General features: G+C 38.0%; 1 protein-coding gene across 1 annotated transcript in view; it reads right to left on the bottom strand.

Annotated features, from left to right (window-relative positions):
* Positions 1-17,991, bottom strand: part of SLC9C2 (solute carrier family 9 member C2 (putative)) — a 155,941-nt gene that overhangs the window by 9,081 nt on the left and 128,869 nt on the right. The window contains exons 24-28 of the mRNA XM_082612957.1: positions 17,130-17,278; positions 14,907-15,032; positions 6,076-6,174; positions 3,798-3,965; positions 2,390-2,521 (exon numbers count right to left, since the gene is read on the bottom strand). Of these exons, the coding sequence (XP_082469083.1) occupies positions 2,390-2,521; positions 3,798-3,965; positions 6,076-6,174; positions 14,907-15,032; positions 17,130-17,278 (674 nt within the window). The remainder of the gene's footprint in view (positions 1-2,389; positions 2,522-3,797; positions 3,966-6,075; positions 6,175-14,906; positions 15,033-17,129; positions 17,279-17,991) is intronic.

Raw genomic sequence — 17,991 nt, 5'->3', positions numbered from 1 at the left:
CTTAGTAGTATGCATTTAAATTTCTTCCATGTCTTTTTCATGGCTTAATAACTCATTTCTTTTTAGCACTGAATAATATTCCATTGTCTGGAAGTACCACAGTTTATCCATTCATCTACTGAAAAACACCTTGGTTGATTGCTTCCAAGTTTTGGCAATTATGAATAAGGTATTATAAACATTTGTGTGTAGGTTTTTCATAAACAAAACAAACAGAAAACCTACAGAATGGGAGAAAATATTTGCAAATGATGCAACCGACAAGGAATTCATCTCCAAAATATACAAACAGCTCATACAGCTCAATATCAAAAAAACAAACAAACAAATCAAAAAATGGGCAGAAGATCTAAACAGACATTTCTGCAAAGAAAACATGCAGATGGCCAAAAGGCACATGAAAAGATGCTCAACATCGCTAATTATTAGAGAGGTGCAAATCAAAACTACAATGAGGTATCACCTCACACTGGTCAGAATGGCCATCATCAAAAAGTCTACAAATAATAAATGCTGGAGAGGGTGTGGAGAAAAGGGAACCCTCCTATGCTGTTGGTGGTAATGTAAATTGGTGCAGCCACTGTGGAGAACAGTATGGAGGTTCCTTAAAAAACTAAAAATGAGCTACCATGTGATCCTGCAATCCCATTCTTGGGCATATGTCCAGAGAATACCATAATTTGAAAAGATATATGCACCCCAATGTTCACTGCAGCACTATTTACAATAGCCAAAACATGGAAGCAACCTAAATGTCCATTGACAGATGAATGGATAAAGAAGATGTGGTACATATACTCAATGGAATATTATTCAGCCATAAAAAAGAATGAAATAATGCCATTTGCAGCAACATGGATTGACCTAGAGATTATCATACTAAGTGAAGTAAGCCAGACAGAGAAAGACAAATATCATATGACATCACTTAGATGTGGAATCTAAAAAAAAGATGATACAAATAAACTTATATACAAAACAGAAATAGACCCACAGACACAGAAAACAAACTTATGGTTACCAAAGGAGAAAGAGAGGGGAGGAATAAACATATACACACTAATATATATATAATACACACTACTATATATAAAATAGACAGCCAACAAGGATCTTCTGTATAGCACAGGGAACTATACTCAATATTTGTAATAATATATAAGGAAAAAGTGTGTATATATATATATATATATATATATATATATATGAATCACTTTGCTGTGCACCTGAAACTAACAGAACACTGTAAATCAAATATACTTCAATTTTTTTAAAAAATCCATGTGTAGGTTTTTGTGTGGACATAAGTTTTAAACTCCTTTGGGTAAATATCAAAGAGAGTGATTGCTGGGTCATATGGCAAGAGCATGTTAGTTTTGTAAGAAACTGCCAAACTGTCTTCCAAAGTGGCTATGTACCATTTCGCATTCTCACCAGCAATGAATGAGAGTTCCTGTTGCTCCATACCCTTGCCAGTATGTGGTGTTGTCAGTGTTCCAAATATTGGCCAATTAACAGGTTTGTAGTTGTATCACATTGTTGTTTTAATTTGCATTTCCCTGATGACATAGGATGTGGAGCATCTTTTCCTATGTTTATTTGCCATTCGTACATCTTCTTTGATAAGGTGTCTGTTATGGTCTTTGGCCCATTTTTTAATCAGGCTGTTTTTTTTTCCTACTGTTGAGTTTTAAAAGCTCTTTGTATATTCTGGATAATAGTTTTTTATCTGACGTGTCTTTTGCAAATATTTTCTCCCAGTCTGTAGCTTCTCTTCTCATTCTCCTGAGACATGCTAATTTTTTAACCCAATATTTATATTCAGATATATATATATCTCACAATTCAATGAATATTGTTGAACTTCAGGTCTGTCACTTCTCCAGTTGCTGACTCATGATAGGGGCTCAAAAATTACCAAATGGGATGTAAATATGGGGTTGTAAATTGTGCCAGTCCAAGAACAGACTTGAACCACTACTTTTGGGGGAGAAAGTTCATAGATGAGGCTTAGTAAACTCAGTAAAAATTTGAAAAGGCAGGAGATTTATATTAACATAGGTAGATAGAGTAGACTATAATAAACACCAGACTGAATGTTCAATAACTCATTCTATTTAATGCTATGCTTGATTCTTGGGGATCTACCTATTTAAGATTTGCTGACTTTATTATTTTTAAGGGATGACTGAAGGTAGCCTGGGAAAATCAGCTGTCACAAGGGGACTGATGACCTATAGGAAGTCAGGATACGTGAGTGATCAGGACTCTGAAATATTACTTTGAAAGATCAGACACACCTTCCTTTCTTTGTCTCCAAAATATGAAATACATTTTGTAAAAAATACAGTAAATAAAATTTCATTCATATTTTAATCATGCAACTTACCTCATCAACGAGACTTGATTCAAAATACTGATAGGCAATACTGAGAGCAAGCTTCAGCCATATTTTATATTCCAGGGATGGCCAGAAGGCATCAAAGCCTTCATATAAATCCTCCAGGGAAATAAAGCAAGCCTGAAATGACAAGGTATCAAACAGTATGCTTGATTTGAAACTAAATTACAAGACCATCAGAAAAAAAAAATGCCTGTAGATTTCATCTTCACCTAACCTCCTAGAAAAAACTATCAACTAACTCTAGTATAGTAATTAAGATACTCTGCCGTTTAAGCATAAGATGATAAAATGTACAGTCCAATTACAGCTATAGACTTAAAAACAGGCCAGGGGCTTCCTGGTGGCACAGTGGTTGAGTCCGCCTACCGATGCAGGGGACACGGGTTCGTGCCCCGGTCCGGGAGGATCCCACATGCCCGGAGCGGCTGGGCCCGTGAGCCATGGCCGCTGAGCCTGCATGTCCGGAGCCTGTGCTCCACAACAGGAGAGGCCACAACAGTGAGAGGCCCGTGTACCGAAAAAAAAAATAATAATAAAATAAAAACAGGCCAGGAAATTTTATACCAATCAATAGGTAGGCTAATCATGAGCCCATGATTAAGGAACTAAGTCACATAAACTTATCTATTTTTATTGTCACAGTAGGTCACGTTGGCTCATTCATAGTATTTGTTTCCAGCAAAGTGCCAATCCAAATAAGGAAGACAACTCCTTCAGAATTCACTGAAGTTCAATTACCTGAAATTCAGTGAATTCAATTCAGCCTTGTGAATACATTCATGCCTTCTCTCCTCTTCCAAAAATGAAATGGTATAAACTGATAAGGCGACATTCCTTTCTGTTTGTCATACTCCTAAGACTCTGGACACTGCTCTGTTGCATCTAACCGTCCCAAAAGCTTGAAAATTCTTTGCAAGTGGGAACTTTCACTAATTTCAGTTTGAATTGCACACAGCTAGTGCAATATCAGGCCATTTATTTGTTAAATAAACTTCTTACTTAGCAAGTGAAAAATGGAAGAAAGAGGGTTGAAACACAAGTATACTTTAAAAACACCATTCTCATTACGGTGGCCATTTATTGAGCACCTAAACGTGCCAGGCACTTTAAATATATATTTTCCTTATCTTCATAACATCAAAAGTTAGATATTTTCTCTTTTAATAAAAAAACTGGCATAGTCTCCTTGGTTAAAATATCACCCTCCAGATCCCACAGCAGATGTGGGACACTAAATTGGCCTCCTCGGCTAGTCTACAGCTGCTTCACAGTAGCTGGTTGGGTGACTAAATAAGATATCAGAACCCAGAGGAAGCAAAGATGCTGGCACTCCTTATTGACTTGAGGAAGAATTAACTAACAACCTACAATATAGACGGAACCAGTTTCTTACCTGTAAAATAGTTTCACAGATGGCAGTATATTCAATTTCACGCTTAAGCAGACAGCTCAACTCTCCAATTATGTCTCCACTAGTACAGTACTCTGTAAACCTGGTCATGGACTCTCTATCAGCGCTTAGGCTCCTGTCTATTCCAAAGGTAGGAGGTGAACTCTGCAACTGCAGAGGGGAAAAAATTGTGCCAAGGGAAATATAAAATTAAAAGCCCTTGACCAAACCCCAGGAGCTCCCAGTTTTTCTTGCAATTATTACAATGGAAGGAAAAGATTCTTTATGAATACTTTCAGGTGTAAAGGAGGAATTAGGCTTCACAAGAATCATGGTTTCTTTCACATTTCAACTCTCCAAGGCAAGACTGTTTCTAATCTTTAGCTTTACAGATGACCCCTATTTACCTTCCTCGTATAAAAATTCCACCAAAGTAGTCATTGCAGTCTGCCACTAATGCAAGCACCCACTCTCTTAGATATTCTTAGCATAACAGGCTAGTGTCTCAGGTGGAAAAAACTTCTGGTTGCATGGATGCATAAATCGGATATCATGAATTAATATGCCTCCAAACCAAGCCGTGATTTCAGTAGAAGCCTTGCTTCCCTTAAGATGCTTAAGAATAATTACCATGAGACATTAACAGGAAAAGGTTTTAGGATGAACACAGGATGGTTGGGTTACTTCAGGAAAAGAACTGGTAGGTGTGGGTGGGGGTAAAGAAAGGTATAGATTTCAGGAGGAGGATGCAGGAATCAACCAGAAGGATTACACAACTTTCCAGAAAGTTTAGCTGTAAATATCAAAGAGGAAAGCTATCGTTCAAGACACAGGAAACGGAAAAAAGGTCACTGAAGGAGTTGCTATGAAAACTGTATCCTCTCCTAGTGATTATCATTCAAACTTTTAGAGGCATTCGTGCTTCCAAAGGACTTGATATTTTTTAATTTAATTTTGAATGCAGTTCAAAGGCCTTTTGAGTAATCAAGAATGTCTCTGCTTTTTTGCAAACCAAGGAAAGGGGATAACATCCGTGGTAAGCAGAATTCTAAAGAAATCCTTCCAAGATTCCTGTCTCTGCTATTCAATCAAACATTAATCTATGAACTGCTGTGAAGGGATTCTGCAGATAGAATTCAGGTTACTGCTAATCAGCTAAACTTAAAGAGATGATTCTGGATTATCCTGTTGGGCCCAATGTAATCACATGAGCCCTCAAAAGTAGAAGAGGAAATAGCTGTCAAAGATTGGTGGTGGGGGGGACAAATGAATTGATTTCTCTGTCCATCAGTTTTCCACCTTACATGAGGCTGATGTAAGGATTCAATGTCATAACATATTGCCATTCTCGACCATCCTTTTAAATGTCACAATTAGCCATCTTCATCTCTCCATCACTGCTAACATACTATATATTTAACTTATGTATTTTGTCCATTGTCCCATCTCCTTCTATGCCTCTACTAGAAATTAAACTCTAAGAAGACAGCGACTTCTGTTGTTGCCGATTCTATGCCTAGAATGAGCAGTGCCTGCTGCAAGATAGTAATGAAGTAAATATTTGTTGAATGAATGAGTGAATGGATGAATGGAAAGTGCCTGACACTTAATAAACTCTATACATGTGTTAGTTAGTATTTATTATAATAGTTTATTTCCATGATTAATTTTGGTATTTTTAAGGTCTGAAACACCCATTCCAAAAATAGAAAGCCAAATATATTATTTGCACTATAATAACGGTTTGTCACTTGTAACTGTCATCTAGGATCTAGGAATTATGTTGGTCATAGCTGGGGCTCACCCATGGATTCAGCTACTAGTATTCAGTTTCTAAAGGATTCTTGTCCCTATCATTCTACTGACACCAAAAGCCTCCTACTGGTTAAAAATTGTATGATTTTCATCCTATCTGACCTCTGGGAGAATCTGATGTTGTGGTCTATTTCCTCATTCTTGACACTCATTTCCTTTAGGTGAGTAACCCAACCACTCCAAGTATTGGGTTCCTTATCTGAACATCGAAAAGACTATTCCTCCCAGGACTGTTGTGAGGAATAAGTAATAATTATGAAAGCATTTTGTAAGATGGGAAGCACCTTTCGGATGGTGGGTATTATAATTATCTCTCAGCTGTAGTGTTCATTCTGAACAGAAATGGTTTCATCTGGAAAACAAATTATGTTAAAAATTTCAAAATATCTTAGTTCCTAAATTTCTCCTTATGTGATAATTACATATTTCAAAATACATTTTCAGTAAATAATAAATAGTCCCTTACGATTGCCATTCCTGAAATAATTAAGTAGATTCCTTGTGGCATTTCACCTTCTTTACAAATGACATCTCCATAGTCAAAATAGGCAAGTTTGGCTCTTTCCTGAAAGAAAAAAAAAGAAGAAAAGAAAAGGAAAGAAAAAGGGAATTAACACAAATCTTTACAGTCTACTTCTCTAAATAGAAATAAGATTTTAAAGCATAAAAACAAACTATATTCTTTGGCAGAGGATTCAGTTTATGCAAAGACCCAGAAGCAAACAGAATAACTGCACTGGGGGTAACCACAGAAGATTCAATACACCTCAGGCAGGCACGGAGGGGTGGAGACCAGGGCTGAGTTATCCATTAGGCATCAGTAGGCACAGTGTCCAGGGTTCACAATACTTTTCGGGATTTACAACAATGTTTTAGTTTCTTTTAAAATCAGAAGAAAATAAAAGCAAAAGCTTTGAAGTTTCATTAGGCTCCATTTGTTTATTTTTGTTTTTATTTCCATTTCTCTAGGAGGTGGGTCAAAAAGAATCTTACTGTAATTTATGTCATAAAGTGTTCTGCCTATGTTTCCTCTAAGAGTTTTATAGTGTCTGGCCTTTCCTTTAGGTCTTTAATCCATTTTGAGTTTATTTTTGTGTATGGTGTTAGGAAGTGTTCTAATTTCATTCTTTTACATGTAGCTGTCCAGTTTTCCCAGCACACCTTACTGAACAGGATTTCTTTTCTCCATTGTATACTCTTGCCTCCTTTATCAAAGATATGGTGACCATATAAGCGTGGGTTTATCTCTGGGCTTCTATCCTGTTCCATTGATCTATATTTCTGTTTTTGTGCCAGTACCATACTGTCTTGATTACTGTCGCTTTGTAGTATAGTCCGAAGTCAGGGAGCCTGATTGCTCCAGGTCCGTTTTTCTTTCTCAAGATTGCTTTGGCTATTCTGGGTCCTTTGCATTTCCATACAAATTGTGCAATTTTTTGCTCTAGTTCTGTGAAAAATGCCATTGGTAGTTTGATAGGGATTGCACTGAATCTGTAGATTGCTTTGGGTAGTACAGTCATTTTCACAATGTTGATTCTTAGAATCCGAGAACATACTATATCCATCTGTTTGCATCGTCTTTAATTTCCTTCATCAGTATCTTATAGTTTTCTGCATATAGGTCTTTTGTCTCCTTAGGTAGGTTATTCCTAGGTATTTTATTCTTTTTGTTGCAATGGTAAATGGGAGTGTTTCCTTAATTTCTCTTTCATATTTTTCATCGTTAGTGTTTAGGAATGCAAGAGATTTCAGCGCATTAATTTTGTACCTGCTACTCTACCAAATTCATTGATTAGCTCTAGTAGTTTTCTGGTAGCATCTTTAGGATTCTCTATGTATAGTATCATGTCATCTGCAAACAGTGACAGTTTTACTTCTTCCTTTCTTATTTGGATTACTTTTATTTCTTTTTCTTCTCTGATTGCCATAGCTAAAACTTCCAAACTATGTTGAATAATAGTCGTGAGAGTGGGCAACCTTGTCTTGCTCCTGATCTTAGAGGAAATGGCTTCTGTTTTTCACCATTGAGAGTGATGTTGGCTGTGGGTTTGTCATATGCCTTTATTATGTTCAGGTAGGTTCCCTCTATGCCTACTTTCTGTAGAGTTTTTATCATAAATGGGTGATGAATTTTGTTGACAGCTTTTTCTGCATCTATTGAGATTATCATATGGTTTTTATTCAATTTGTTAATATGGTGTATCACATTGATTGATTTGCATATATTAAAGAATCCTTGCATCCCTGGGATAAAACCCACTCGATCATGGTGTATGATCCTTTTAATGTGCTGTTGGATTCTGTTTGCTAGTATTTTGTTGAGGATCTTTGGATCTATGTTTATCAGTGACATTGGTCTGTAGTTTTCTTTTTTTGTGACATCTCTGTCTGGTTTTGGTATCAGGGTGATGGTGGCCTCATAGAATGAGTTTGCGAGTGTTCATCCCTCTGCTATACTTTGGAATAGTTTTAGAAGGATAGGTGTTAGCTCTTCTCTAAATGTTTGATAGAATTCGCCTGCGAAGCCATCTGGTCCTGGGCTTTTGTTTGTTGGAAGATTTTTAATCACAGTTTCAATTTCAGTGTGACTGGTCTGTTTATATTTCCTATTTCTTCCTGGCTCAGTCTTGGAACGTTGTCCTTTTCTAAGAATTTGTCTATTTCTTTCCGATTGTCCATTTTATTGGCATATTGTTGCTTGTAGCAATCTCTCATGGCCCTTTGTATTTCTGCAGGGCAGTTGTTACTTCTCCTTTTTCATTTCTAATTCTGTTGATTTGAGTCTTCTCCCTTTTTTCTTGATGAGTCTGTCTAATGCTTTATCAATTTTGTTTATCTTCTCATAGAACCAGCTTTTAGTTTTGTTTATCTTTTCTACTGTTTCCTTCATTTCTTTTTCATTTATATCTGATCTGATCTTTATGATTTCTTTCCTTCTGCTAACTTTGGGGTTTTTTTTCTTCTTTCTCTAATTGCTTTACGTGTAAGGTTAGGTTGTTTATTTGAGAGGTTTCTTATTTCTTGAGGTAGGATTGTATTTCTATAAACTTCTCTCTTAGAACTGCTTTTGCTGCCTCCCATAGGTTTTGGGTCATCGTGTTTTCATTGTCATATGTATCTAGGTATTTTTTAATTTCTTCTTTGATTTCCTCAGTGATCTCTTCTTTATTTAGTAGCATATTATTTAGCCTCCATGTGTTTGTATTTTTTACAGTTTTTTTCCTGTAACTGACATCTAGTCCCATAGCATTGTCGGAAAAGATACTTGATACGATTTCAATTTTCTTAAATTTACGAAGGCTTGATTTGTGACCCAAGATATGGTCTATCCTGGAGAATGTTCCATGAGCATTTGAGAAGAAAGTGTATTCTGTTGTTTTCCAATGGAATGTCCTATAAATATCAATTAAGTCCATCTTGTTTAATGTCTCATTTAAAGCTTGTGTTTCCTTATTTATTTTCATTTTGGATGATCTGTCCATTGGTGAATGTGGGGTGTGAAAGGCCCCTACTTTTATTGTGTTACTGTTGATTTCCCCTTTTATGGCTGTTAGCATTTGCCTTATGTATTGAGATGCTATGTTGGTTGCATAAATATTTACAATTGTTATAACTTCTTCATGGATTGATTCCTTGATCATTATGTAGTGTCCTTCTTTTTCTCTTGTAATAGTCTTTATTTTAAAGTCTATTTTATCTGATATGACTATTGCTACTCCAGCTTTCTTTGGATTTCCATTTGCATGGAATATCTTTTTCCATCCCTTCACTTTCAGTCTCTATGTGTCCCTAGGTCTCAAGTGGGTTTCATGTAGATGGCATATATATGGATCTTGTTTTTGTATCCATTCAGCAAGCCTGTGTCTTTTGGTTGGAGCATTTAATCCATTCACACTTAAGGTAATTATCAATATGTATGTTCCTATGACCATTTTCTTCATTGTTTTGGGTTTGTTTTTGTAGGTCCTTTTCTTCTCTTGTGTTTCCCACTAAGAAGTTCCTTTAGCATTTGTTGTAGAATTGGTTTGGTGGTGCTGAATTCTCTTAGCTTTTGCTTGCCTGCAAAGCTTTTGATTTCTCCATCGAATCTGAATGAGATCCTTGCTGGGTAGAGTAATCTTGGTTGTAGGGTCTTCCTTTTCATCACTTTAAATATATTGTGCCACTCCCTTCTCGCTTGTAGAGTTTCTGCTGAGAAATCAGCTGTTAACCTTACGGGAGTTCCCTTGGATGTTATTTGTCATTCTTCCCTTGTGACTTTTAATAATTTTGCTTTGTCTTTAATTTTTGTCAATTTGATTACTATGTGTCTCAGCATGTTTCTCCTTGGGTTTATCCTGCCTGGGACTCTCTGCACTTCCTGTACTTGGGTGCCTATTTCCTTTCCCATGTTCGGGAAGTTTTTGACCATAATCTCTTCAAATATTTTCTCGGGTCCTTTCTCTCTACTACTTCTGGGACCCCTATAATGCAAATGTTGGTGCGTTTAATGTTGTGCCAGAGGTCTCTTAGGCTGTCTTCATTTATTTTCATTCTTTTTTCTTTATTCTGTTCCACAGCAGTGAATTCCACCATTCTGTCTTCCAGGTCAGTTATCCGTCCTTCTGCCTCAGTTATTCTGCTGTTGATTCCTTCTAGTGTATTTTTCATTTCAGTTATTGTATCATTAATCTCTGTTTGTTTGTTCTTTAATTCTTATAGGTGTTTGTTCTCTAATTCTTCTAGGTCTTTGTTAAACATTTCTTGCATCTTCTCGATCTTTGCCTCCATTCTTTTTCCGAGGTCCTGGACCATCTTCACTATCATTATTCTGAATTCTTTTTCTGGAAGGTCGCCTATCTCCATTTCATTTAGTTGTTTTTCTGGGGTTTTATCTTGTTCCTTCATCTGGTACATAGTCCTCTGCCTTTTCATTTTGTCTATCTTACTGTGAATGTGGTTTTTATTCCACAGGCTGCAGGATTGTAGTTCTTCTTGCTTCTGCTGTCTGCCCGTTGGTGGATGAGACTACCTAAGAGGCTTGTGCAAGCTTCCTGATGGGAGGGACTGGTGGTGGGTAGAGCTGGGTGTTGTTCTGGTGGGCAGAGCTCCGTAAAACTTTAATCTGCTTGTCTGATGATGGGTGGGGCTGAGTTCCCTCCCTGTTGGTTGTTTGCCCTGAGGCAACCCAACACTGGAGCCTACAGGCTCTTTGTTGGGGCTAATGTCAGACTCTGGGAGGGCTCACGCCAAGGAGTACATCCCAGAACTTCTGCTGTCAGTGTCCTTGTCCCAGCGGTGTGCCACAGCCACCCCCCACCTCTGCAGGAGACCCTCCAACACTAGCAGGTAGGTCTTGTTTAGTCTCTTATGGGGTCACTGCTCCTTCCCCCTGGGTCCTGATGTGCACACTACTTTGTGTGTGCCCTTCAAGAGTGGAGTCTCTGTTTCCCCCAGTCCCGTCAAAGTCCTGCAATCCAATCCCACTAGCCTTCAAAGTCTGTTTCTCTGGGAATTCCTCCTCCTGTTGCTGGACCCTCAGGTTGGGAAGCCTGATGTGGGGCTCAGAACCTTCACTCCAGTGGGTGGACTTCTGTGTTATAATTGTTCTCCAGTTTGTGAGTCACCCACCCAGCAGTTATGGGATTTGATTTTATTGTGATTGCGCCCCTCCTACCATCTCGTTGCAGCTTCTCCTTTGTCTTTGATGTGGGGCATCTTTTTTGGTGAGTTCCAGTGTCTTGTCAATGATTGTTCAGCAGTTAGTTGTGATTCCGATGCTCTTGCAGGAGGGAGGGAGTGCACATCCTTCTACTCTGCCATCTTGAACCAATCTCCCAGGTGCCATTCTGAAATCCTCCCTCTAGCTCTTTCGGACCTTTTTTTCTCAACTCTTGTCTTCAGGCTTATCTTCATACACTATTACCATTTTAATTAACCACACCAGTTGGAGGGCGAAAGAAGGAAGGAGTAGTGAAAATTAACTATTGTTGCTGTGATGGAGACCAAGACTGAAATCAATGTCTACAATGAGGGGTGTTTGTTTTATTTATTACAAGAATTTTAGTTATCCACGTAATCCCTGGGCTGTTCCTAATGAGAATAATGCCCATGTGCTCCCATTTCATCACATTTTTCTTTATCCTAGTGAAATCTGATTTAAATGGCTATCAAGAACCAACATATTAAGGAAAAGGGCCACTTAAAGAGTGAGCCATATCTGTAAGTGGGTGGAGAGAGTCCAGCAGCTTTGCATTGGCATGGCAGGTTAAGGAGGAGAAGAAGGTTGTGCCCTGGATATAGAGTCACCTCGGGTGTATGGAAACCATTAATTTCTGGAGTTCTCTCTCATTGTTTTTCCCATCCCTCCCCCATTCACTGCAGGATGGTCCATTAATTATACTTGTGAAAGTATTACCTATAAAGAACCCCAAATTCAAATTTTATTTTCAAGTTGGATATTTTAAAAAACTGAACAGGATTCAGATTGTAATAAACACCCTTTAGATACCTTCTTTCCAGTCCAGGCCCATCCCTCACCTCCCACCCTTGTTTATTTGAGGTCTGTTTTCCAAACTACCCCCAGTGACCCCTGCCCATCAGGTTTCCTCCCCCTCACAGCCAAACCTGTACTTCTCAAAGCTGGAGATCTGGTTCAAGCTAAGCCAGTTGGATTTCTCCCTTAAGAATTTGAACTGAGGGACAAAGAGCCTGGGAGTTGAGAACTGAGTCATCATAGCCAAGTACTACAGGAAGGGTCCACAAATTCCTACCACTGACATCTCAGAGCTGGCCTGATTCCCACCCTGCTCAAGGTTAGTTTGTCAACTGTTTCTTAGCTTCTGTATACCACCACGATATATTTTCAGTAAGCTCCCCTTTTGCTTAAACTAGTTCAAGTAGGGTTTTGTTACTTTCAACCAAAGAAGTCTTAATTTAACTAAATATGAAATCAATTTCAAAAGAAAAATTCAAATATTCCTGGCATGAAGAAAACATTAGTATGGCCTAAATGAAATCAGATATTCAAAGCTCAATAGAAGCTCCACTATGATTGCTGTCTTTCTAGAAAACAAGCAAAATGTCCCCTCATTATGAATAAACAGATGACATATATCTCCATGACTAGACAACAAGGTACAGTACAACCAAATTTGTAGTAAAGCAAGTACTGTTCTTCGTCACAGAGTTTTCCTGATTCCAAAAATCTAACAGGTTTTAACAAGTTGACAAAAAAGTTATTATCCCTATAATTCATATAATAGCCATTTAAAAGTAAAGCCACAAACTGGTGGTCCGTGAGTCACACCCAATCCACAGATATATTTTGTTTGTCTTGCACTGTATTTTTAAAATTCTGAACTTGTTACCAAGTTTTAAAATTTTTGAATTTTCACCTAAAAATTCAGATCTATGGATCCTCTTTTTAAAAAAACTGACCTCTACATTATTAAATCTAATAGTCAATTTTCAGTCTTCATCTTATTTGATCTCTCAGCCTCATTTGATATAGTTGATCACTTTCTCCTTCTTGAAATATTTTCTTCACTTGGCTCTGGGACACCATTCTTTATTTTCCTCCTATGTGATAGATAACTCAATTCTTTTTTTCCCGGTTTTATTGAGATATAATTGACGTACAGCACTATATAAGTTTAAGGTGTACAGCATAAAGACTTGACGTACACATATTGCAAAATGATTACCACAATAAGTTTAGTTAACATACGTCACCTCATATAGTTATAAAAAAATTTTTTTCCTTGTGATAAGCACTTTTAGAATCTACTCTCTTAGCAGCTTTCAAACATACTATAAATATATGACTATATAACTATAGTCATCATGTTGTATACCCAGTATTTATCTTATAACTTGGAAGTTTGTACCCTTTGACCCACTTCTTCAATTCACCCAGCTTCCTCTCCCCACCTCTGGTAACCATCAATCTGATCACTTTTTCTATCCTCAATTCTTTTTGCTAATTCTTCCTCATCTCCCCACCTCTAAATGTTGGATAGCTCAAGACTCGATCCTTGGATGTCTGCAATAATTCCTTAAATTATCAAGTTTCAACACCTTAAATATCAGCTCTATGCTGACAACTCTGAAATGTCTTTCTCCAGTTTGGCCTCCCACCTGCCTTCCGGTCATGTATCTAACTGCCTACTTAGCAGTTCCACTTGGATGTCTAATAGCTTGCTCAAATTTAACCTCTTCAGAAGCAAATTCTTGTCCCTCCCCATATAAATCTTCTCTTCCCCATCCAAGTAAATGGTTACTCTATTTTCAGACTATTTTCTAATTTCAGACTAAAATCCTAGAAGTCATTCCTTCTCTCTAACACTCACTCCATCAACATCTATATGCTCTCTCTTCAAAACCTATCAAGAGTCTGACCATTTCTCACCACTTTCACTCATCCAAGCCACTGTCATCTCTTGCCTACATTATTGTAATCACCTCCTAACTGGATTCCCTGGCTTGCTCTTGACCCCTTACAGCCTGTTCTCAACACATCAACAGATGATCGTTTCCAAGTATAAGTTAGATCATGTCTCTTCTCTCTTCAAAACCTTTCAATCTGTTTCCATCTAATTCAGAGTAGAAGCCAAAGTCCTTACAATGACCTACAAAGTTCTGCAAACTCAGGCTCTCCACAACTGCTCAGGCTTCATCTCCTCCCTTCATCATTGGTCCGGCCACAGGGGCCTTTGTGATGTTCCTTGAACACAACACACCTCAGGGCATTGCACTTGCCTTCTCCTGGGTATCTATATGGCATGCTCCCACACTTATTTCAGATCTATTTCCAAAGGAAACTTATTAGAGCAGTCTTCCCTAACCACCCATATAAAATAGCTGCCTAACTATATTCCCTTTTTTCACCTTTTCTCCATATAGCATTTGTCACCATCTGACAGACTATACATTTACTCATGGGTGTGTTTATTGCCAATTTCTATCCATATAATACAAAGTCCATGAAAGCAAGGACTTATTTATTTTGCTCACTGCCATATCCCCAAACCTAGAACAGTCTCTGGCACAGAGGCTAAGATGGAATTGGTAATAATCAGGTAACACAGATAACTCATCCTAAGCAGATAAGCAATTATAAAAAATATCTTTGCCCTTTAGGCTCAAAATGAAATCTACTCTTCTGGGTTTTGCTAGGCCTCCGTTTTGACTTACCCTTCACTGGCCATTAAAGGATTCTTGCTTTGGATAAGTTTTTTTGTTAATCTTGCATTAGGGAGTGGAAAAAATGAAAAACAACTATTGAACCTGAGCTAGAATAGAAGATAGAATCTTTACCTTGAAGAACTCAATGAGAACATCTTTATTTTCTAGCCAAATGATATTATGAAGATATTTGTCAGGAGTAGGGGGTGGAATTGCCATTGGAAAGTTATTCAGTGATTTTATTTTTGCAAGAAGCACCTAAAAGAAACAATCAAAATAATGGTGATCAGATCCTGTAACAGAAAAGGGACATTAGGTAAAAATGAAGGAAATCTAAATAAAATACTGTTATGCAAATCTAACCATGATTTTGACTCAGAGCTTCTCCCATCCTATTTAAATTGTCCTCTAACCATTTTTTTTGGCCCTATTCTCCCCCTTATTACTATCTTTATTACTATTTCCACTGGTATATTAACTCATATTGAATTTATCATTTTTATAATCCAATTAACAGTTGTAGTCTACCCTATCTTAAACTCAAATTATCTAAAATTCACAGTTGATTACCATATGATTTAATGCCACTTTCTCTCAAATTTTCTTTCATGTGAATAATTTCCTTCTCTAAGTTCTTCTAATTTTGGAGGATATATTTCTAGCTTTGTAGACTCTTAGAAACCTTCTCTGACTCCCCCCATCGGGTAAGAGATAATCACTTATCTGCCTTATTCCCATGGTATTTCTAACAAATCTCCCTTATGGAACTCATTACATTGTAGTATTATTATTTTTACTTATCTGTTACATGTAACCTTTGTTGATTGGCTGAATAAGTGACTAAATGAAAAAAAGAGGAAGAGCCCATGGACTTTTCAAGACCCCATGGCATGTAGTAGGTGTTCAACAAATATTTACTCAGCTAAACTGGCTAGATTTACCTAGCTCTTTATGACCTGGGATTGATAATTATATCTCTTTAGCTGACAATTAGGCAGTTAGTAGGCATTCAATAAATAACTGTTGAATGATTGATTTACCCATTACCTTTCTAAATAAACCTATAGGAAAAAATAAGACTCTCTCTTCATAAGGGCTATTCTTTATTTATTTTAACTAATGGGTATCAAGCATTCAATTGAATCTTATACAATATCCAAAGAAGGGAACAATATACAAAAATACAAAACACAATGTGCACAGAGGTGTAACCTGAAGAATACTGTAAAGCAGTCTTTTTTGCCCCTTTGACAGACACTAAGGAGAAATCATATTACCCATTTAGTCCTGTGCCATGACCTTATAGAGACTAATGACGTAGAGCTATAACAGGGAAAGCTGGCCTGTCCCACACCCACTTCCCTTCTGGGGCCATGGAGAGGGACTATGTGCAGGAAATATCCAGAAGCACAGTCCACGTGGCCTGTGGCTGAAAGGGACCAGTGACAAGGAAAAGCATGTGACACCAAGGAGCAGCTTATCCTTGGGAATACACAGGCAGAATGTGGGACCAGAACTTCCATTTTTCTTCTTTATGCTAGGAAGCCGATAGACCCTTGTATAGAATAGAAAAAAACTTTCCTATTTTCACAATTTGCAGTCTAGATGGTAGAAGTGATAGAGTGGTAGGATTAAACATTAAACATTTTTCCTCTGTCTTATGTTCCTAATTTTTTTTGCAAATTTATAACTTTTCAAAAGTCCATTTATCAGCTAACCACTTAGGGTGTCTTCCCTGTTCCTCTCAGAACTGTTCCCTCCCTGATCTTCACCAACACACACACACACACACGCACACACACACACACACATGATGGTCCCCTCCTGTCTATGTTAACATTAGGAAATTAGCACCTCCCTTGCCACAGCTGGTGGGCCTGGGCACCACATATTCCACCAATGGACAGACAGGCAGAAAAATCTAATGACTTTGTAGAGGGAGCCAAAAGAAGATTCCACAGAGGGGCAACCCTAATAAGAAATGGAAAATCTGAAAGCTTTCTAGGTCATTGTTCAAGTCCCTTCCTGAGGCCTGGCCATGTGGTCTGGTTACCATGGGATCTGTAAAGTGCTCTGTGTCCCTATAATAAATCCTCCAACTCCATTTATTTGCTAAACCTAGCTCAGATTGGTTCTGTTACTTGCAACCAAGTGGTTCTGACATGGAGTGAACCAGGTAGTGCTGGCACTAGTTGCCATTGGCATTAACAAAGACTTAGGCAATTACAAAGTTTACAACTGTCATGACTCACCCTTTTCCCAATCTCCCTCACTAATTACACTCTGCTAGAGTAGCACTGCAGGCTTGAGTGTTCGGCTTATGGAATCTAGCAATATGGAAAATTGCTTTCTTACCTTATTCATCTCAATGCCCTCATGTTTATCAATAATGCCTCTTGACCAAAGGAAGGTGAGGCTTTTCAGAGCTTTAGCAATCACGTTCCGGATTGCCTGCTTAGTCTTCAAAGCAATGACAACATCACGACCCTCATGCTCTATGAGTCCTGAAGCAAATAAAATTATCAGTAAGCAAACAATTCAATAACTACAATAATAACAAAGATTTGCATAACAGTTTATAATTTCCAAAGTATTTACACAATATCCTTTCATTCCTGTCTCATATAGAACTTGTGAGACCAGTAGGACTAAAGTTATTTTCATCTTTATTTTACAGATGAGAGAATTGAAAAAAGGCTTCCTTCACCAGCTAAGAGAAAATCACTCCATCTTATTCCCATGGCATCTCCTACATATCTACATTATGAACTCATTACATTGTTTTTTGTTTTTTGTTTTTTGTCTTTTGCGGTACGCGGGCCTCTCTGTTGCGGCCTCTCCCGTTGCGGAGCACAGGCTCCGGATGCGCAGGCTCAGCGGCCATGGCTCACGGGCCCAGCAGCTCCGCGGCATGTGGGATCCTCCCGGACCGGGGCACAAACCCGTGTCCCCTGCATCGGCAGGCGGACTCTCAACCACTGCGCCACCAGGGAAGCCCTGAACTCATTACATTGTAATATTATTATTTTTCCTTATTTGTCTCATCCTCCATATTATATAATTTTTGGTGGGTGGATAAACAAATGACTGAATAAAAGTGCCCCTGGACTTTCACTGGTGGGTCTTTCTGAGCTCAAATCTCATATTTTTCCTCTTTAACAAGCATGAGAAGTCAAGCGATTGACTGGGCGTCAAGGCTTAAACTGCATCTGTTTCA

Source organism: Mesoplodon mirus (genome assembly GCF_964341445.2).
Source record: "Mesoplodon mirus genome assembly, chromosome: 3".
Taxonomy (NCBI): Eukaryota; Metazoa; Chordata; class Mammalia; order Artiodactyla; family Ziphiidae; genus Mesoplodon; species Mesoplodon mirus.
This window is presented reverse-complemented; position numbering and strand designations above follow the sequence as displayed.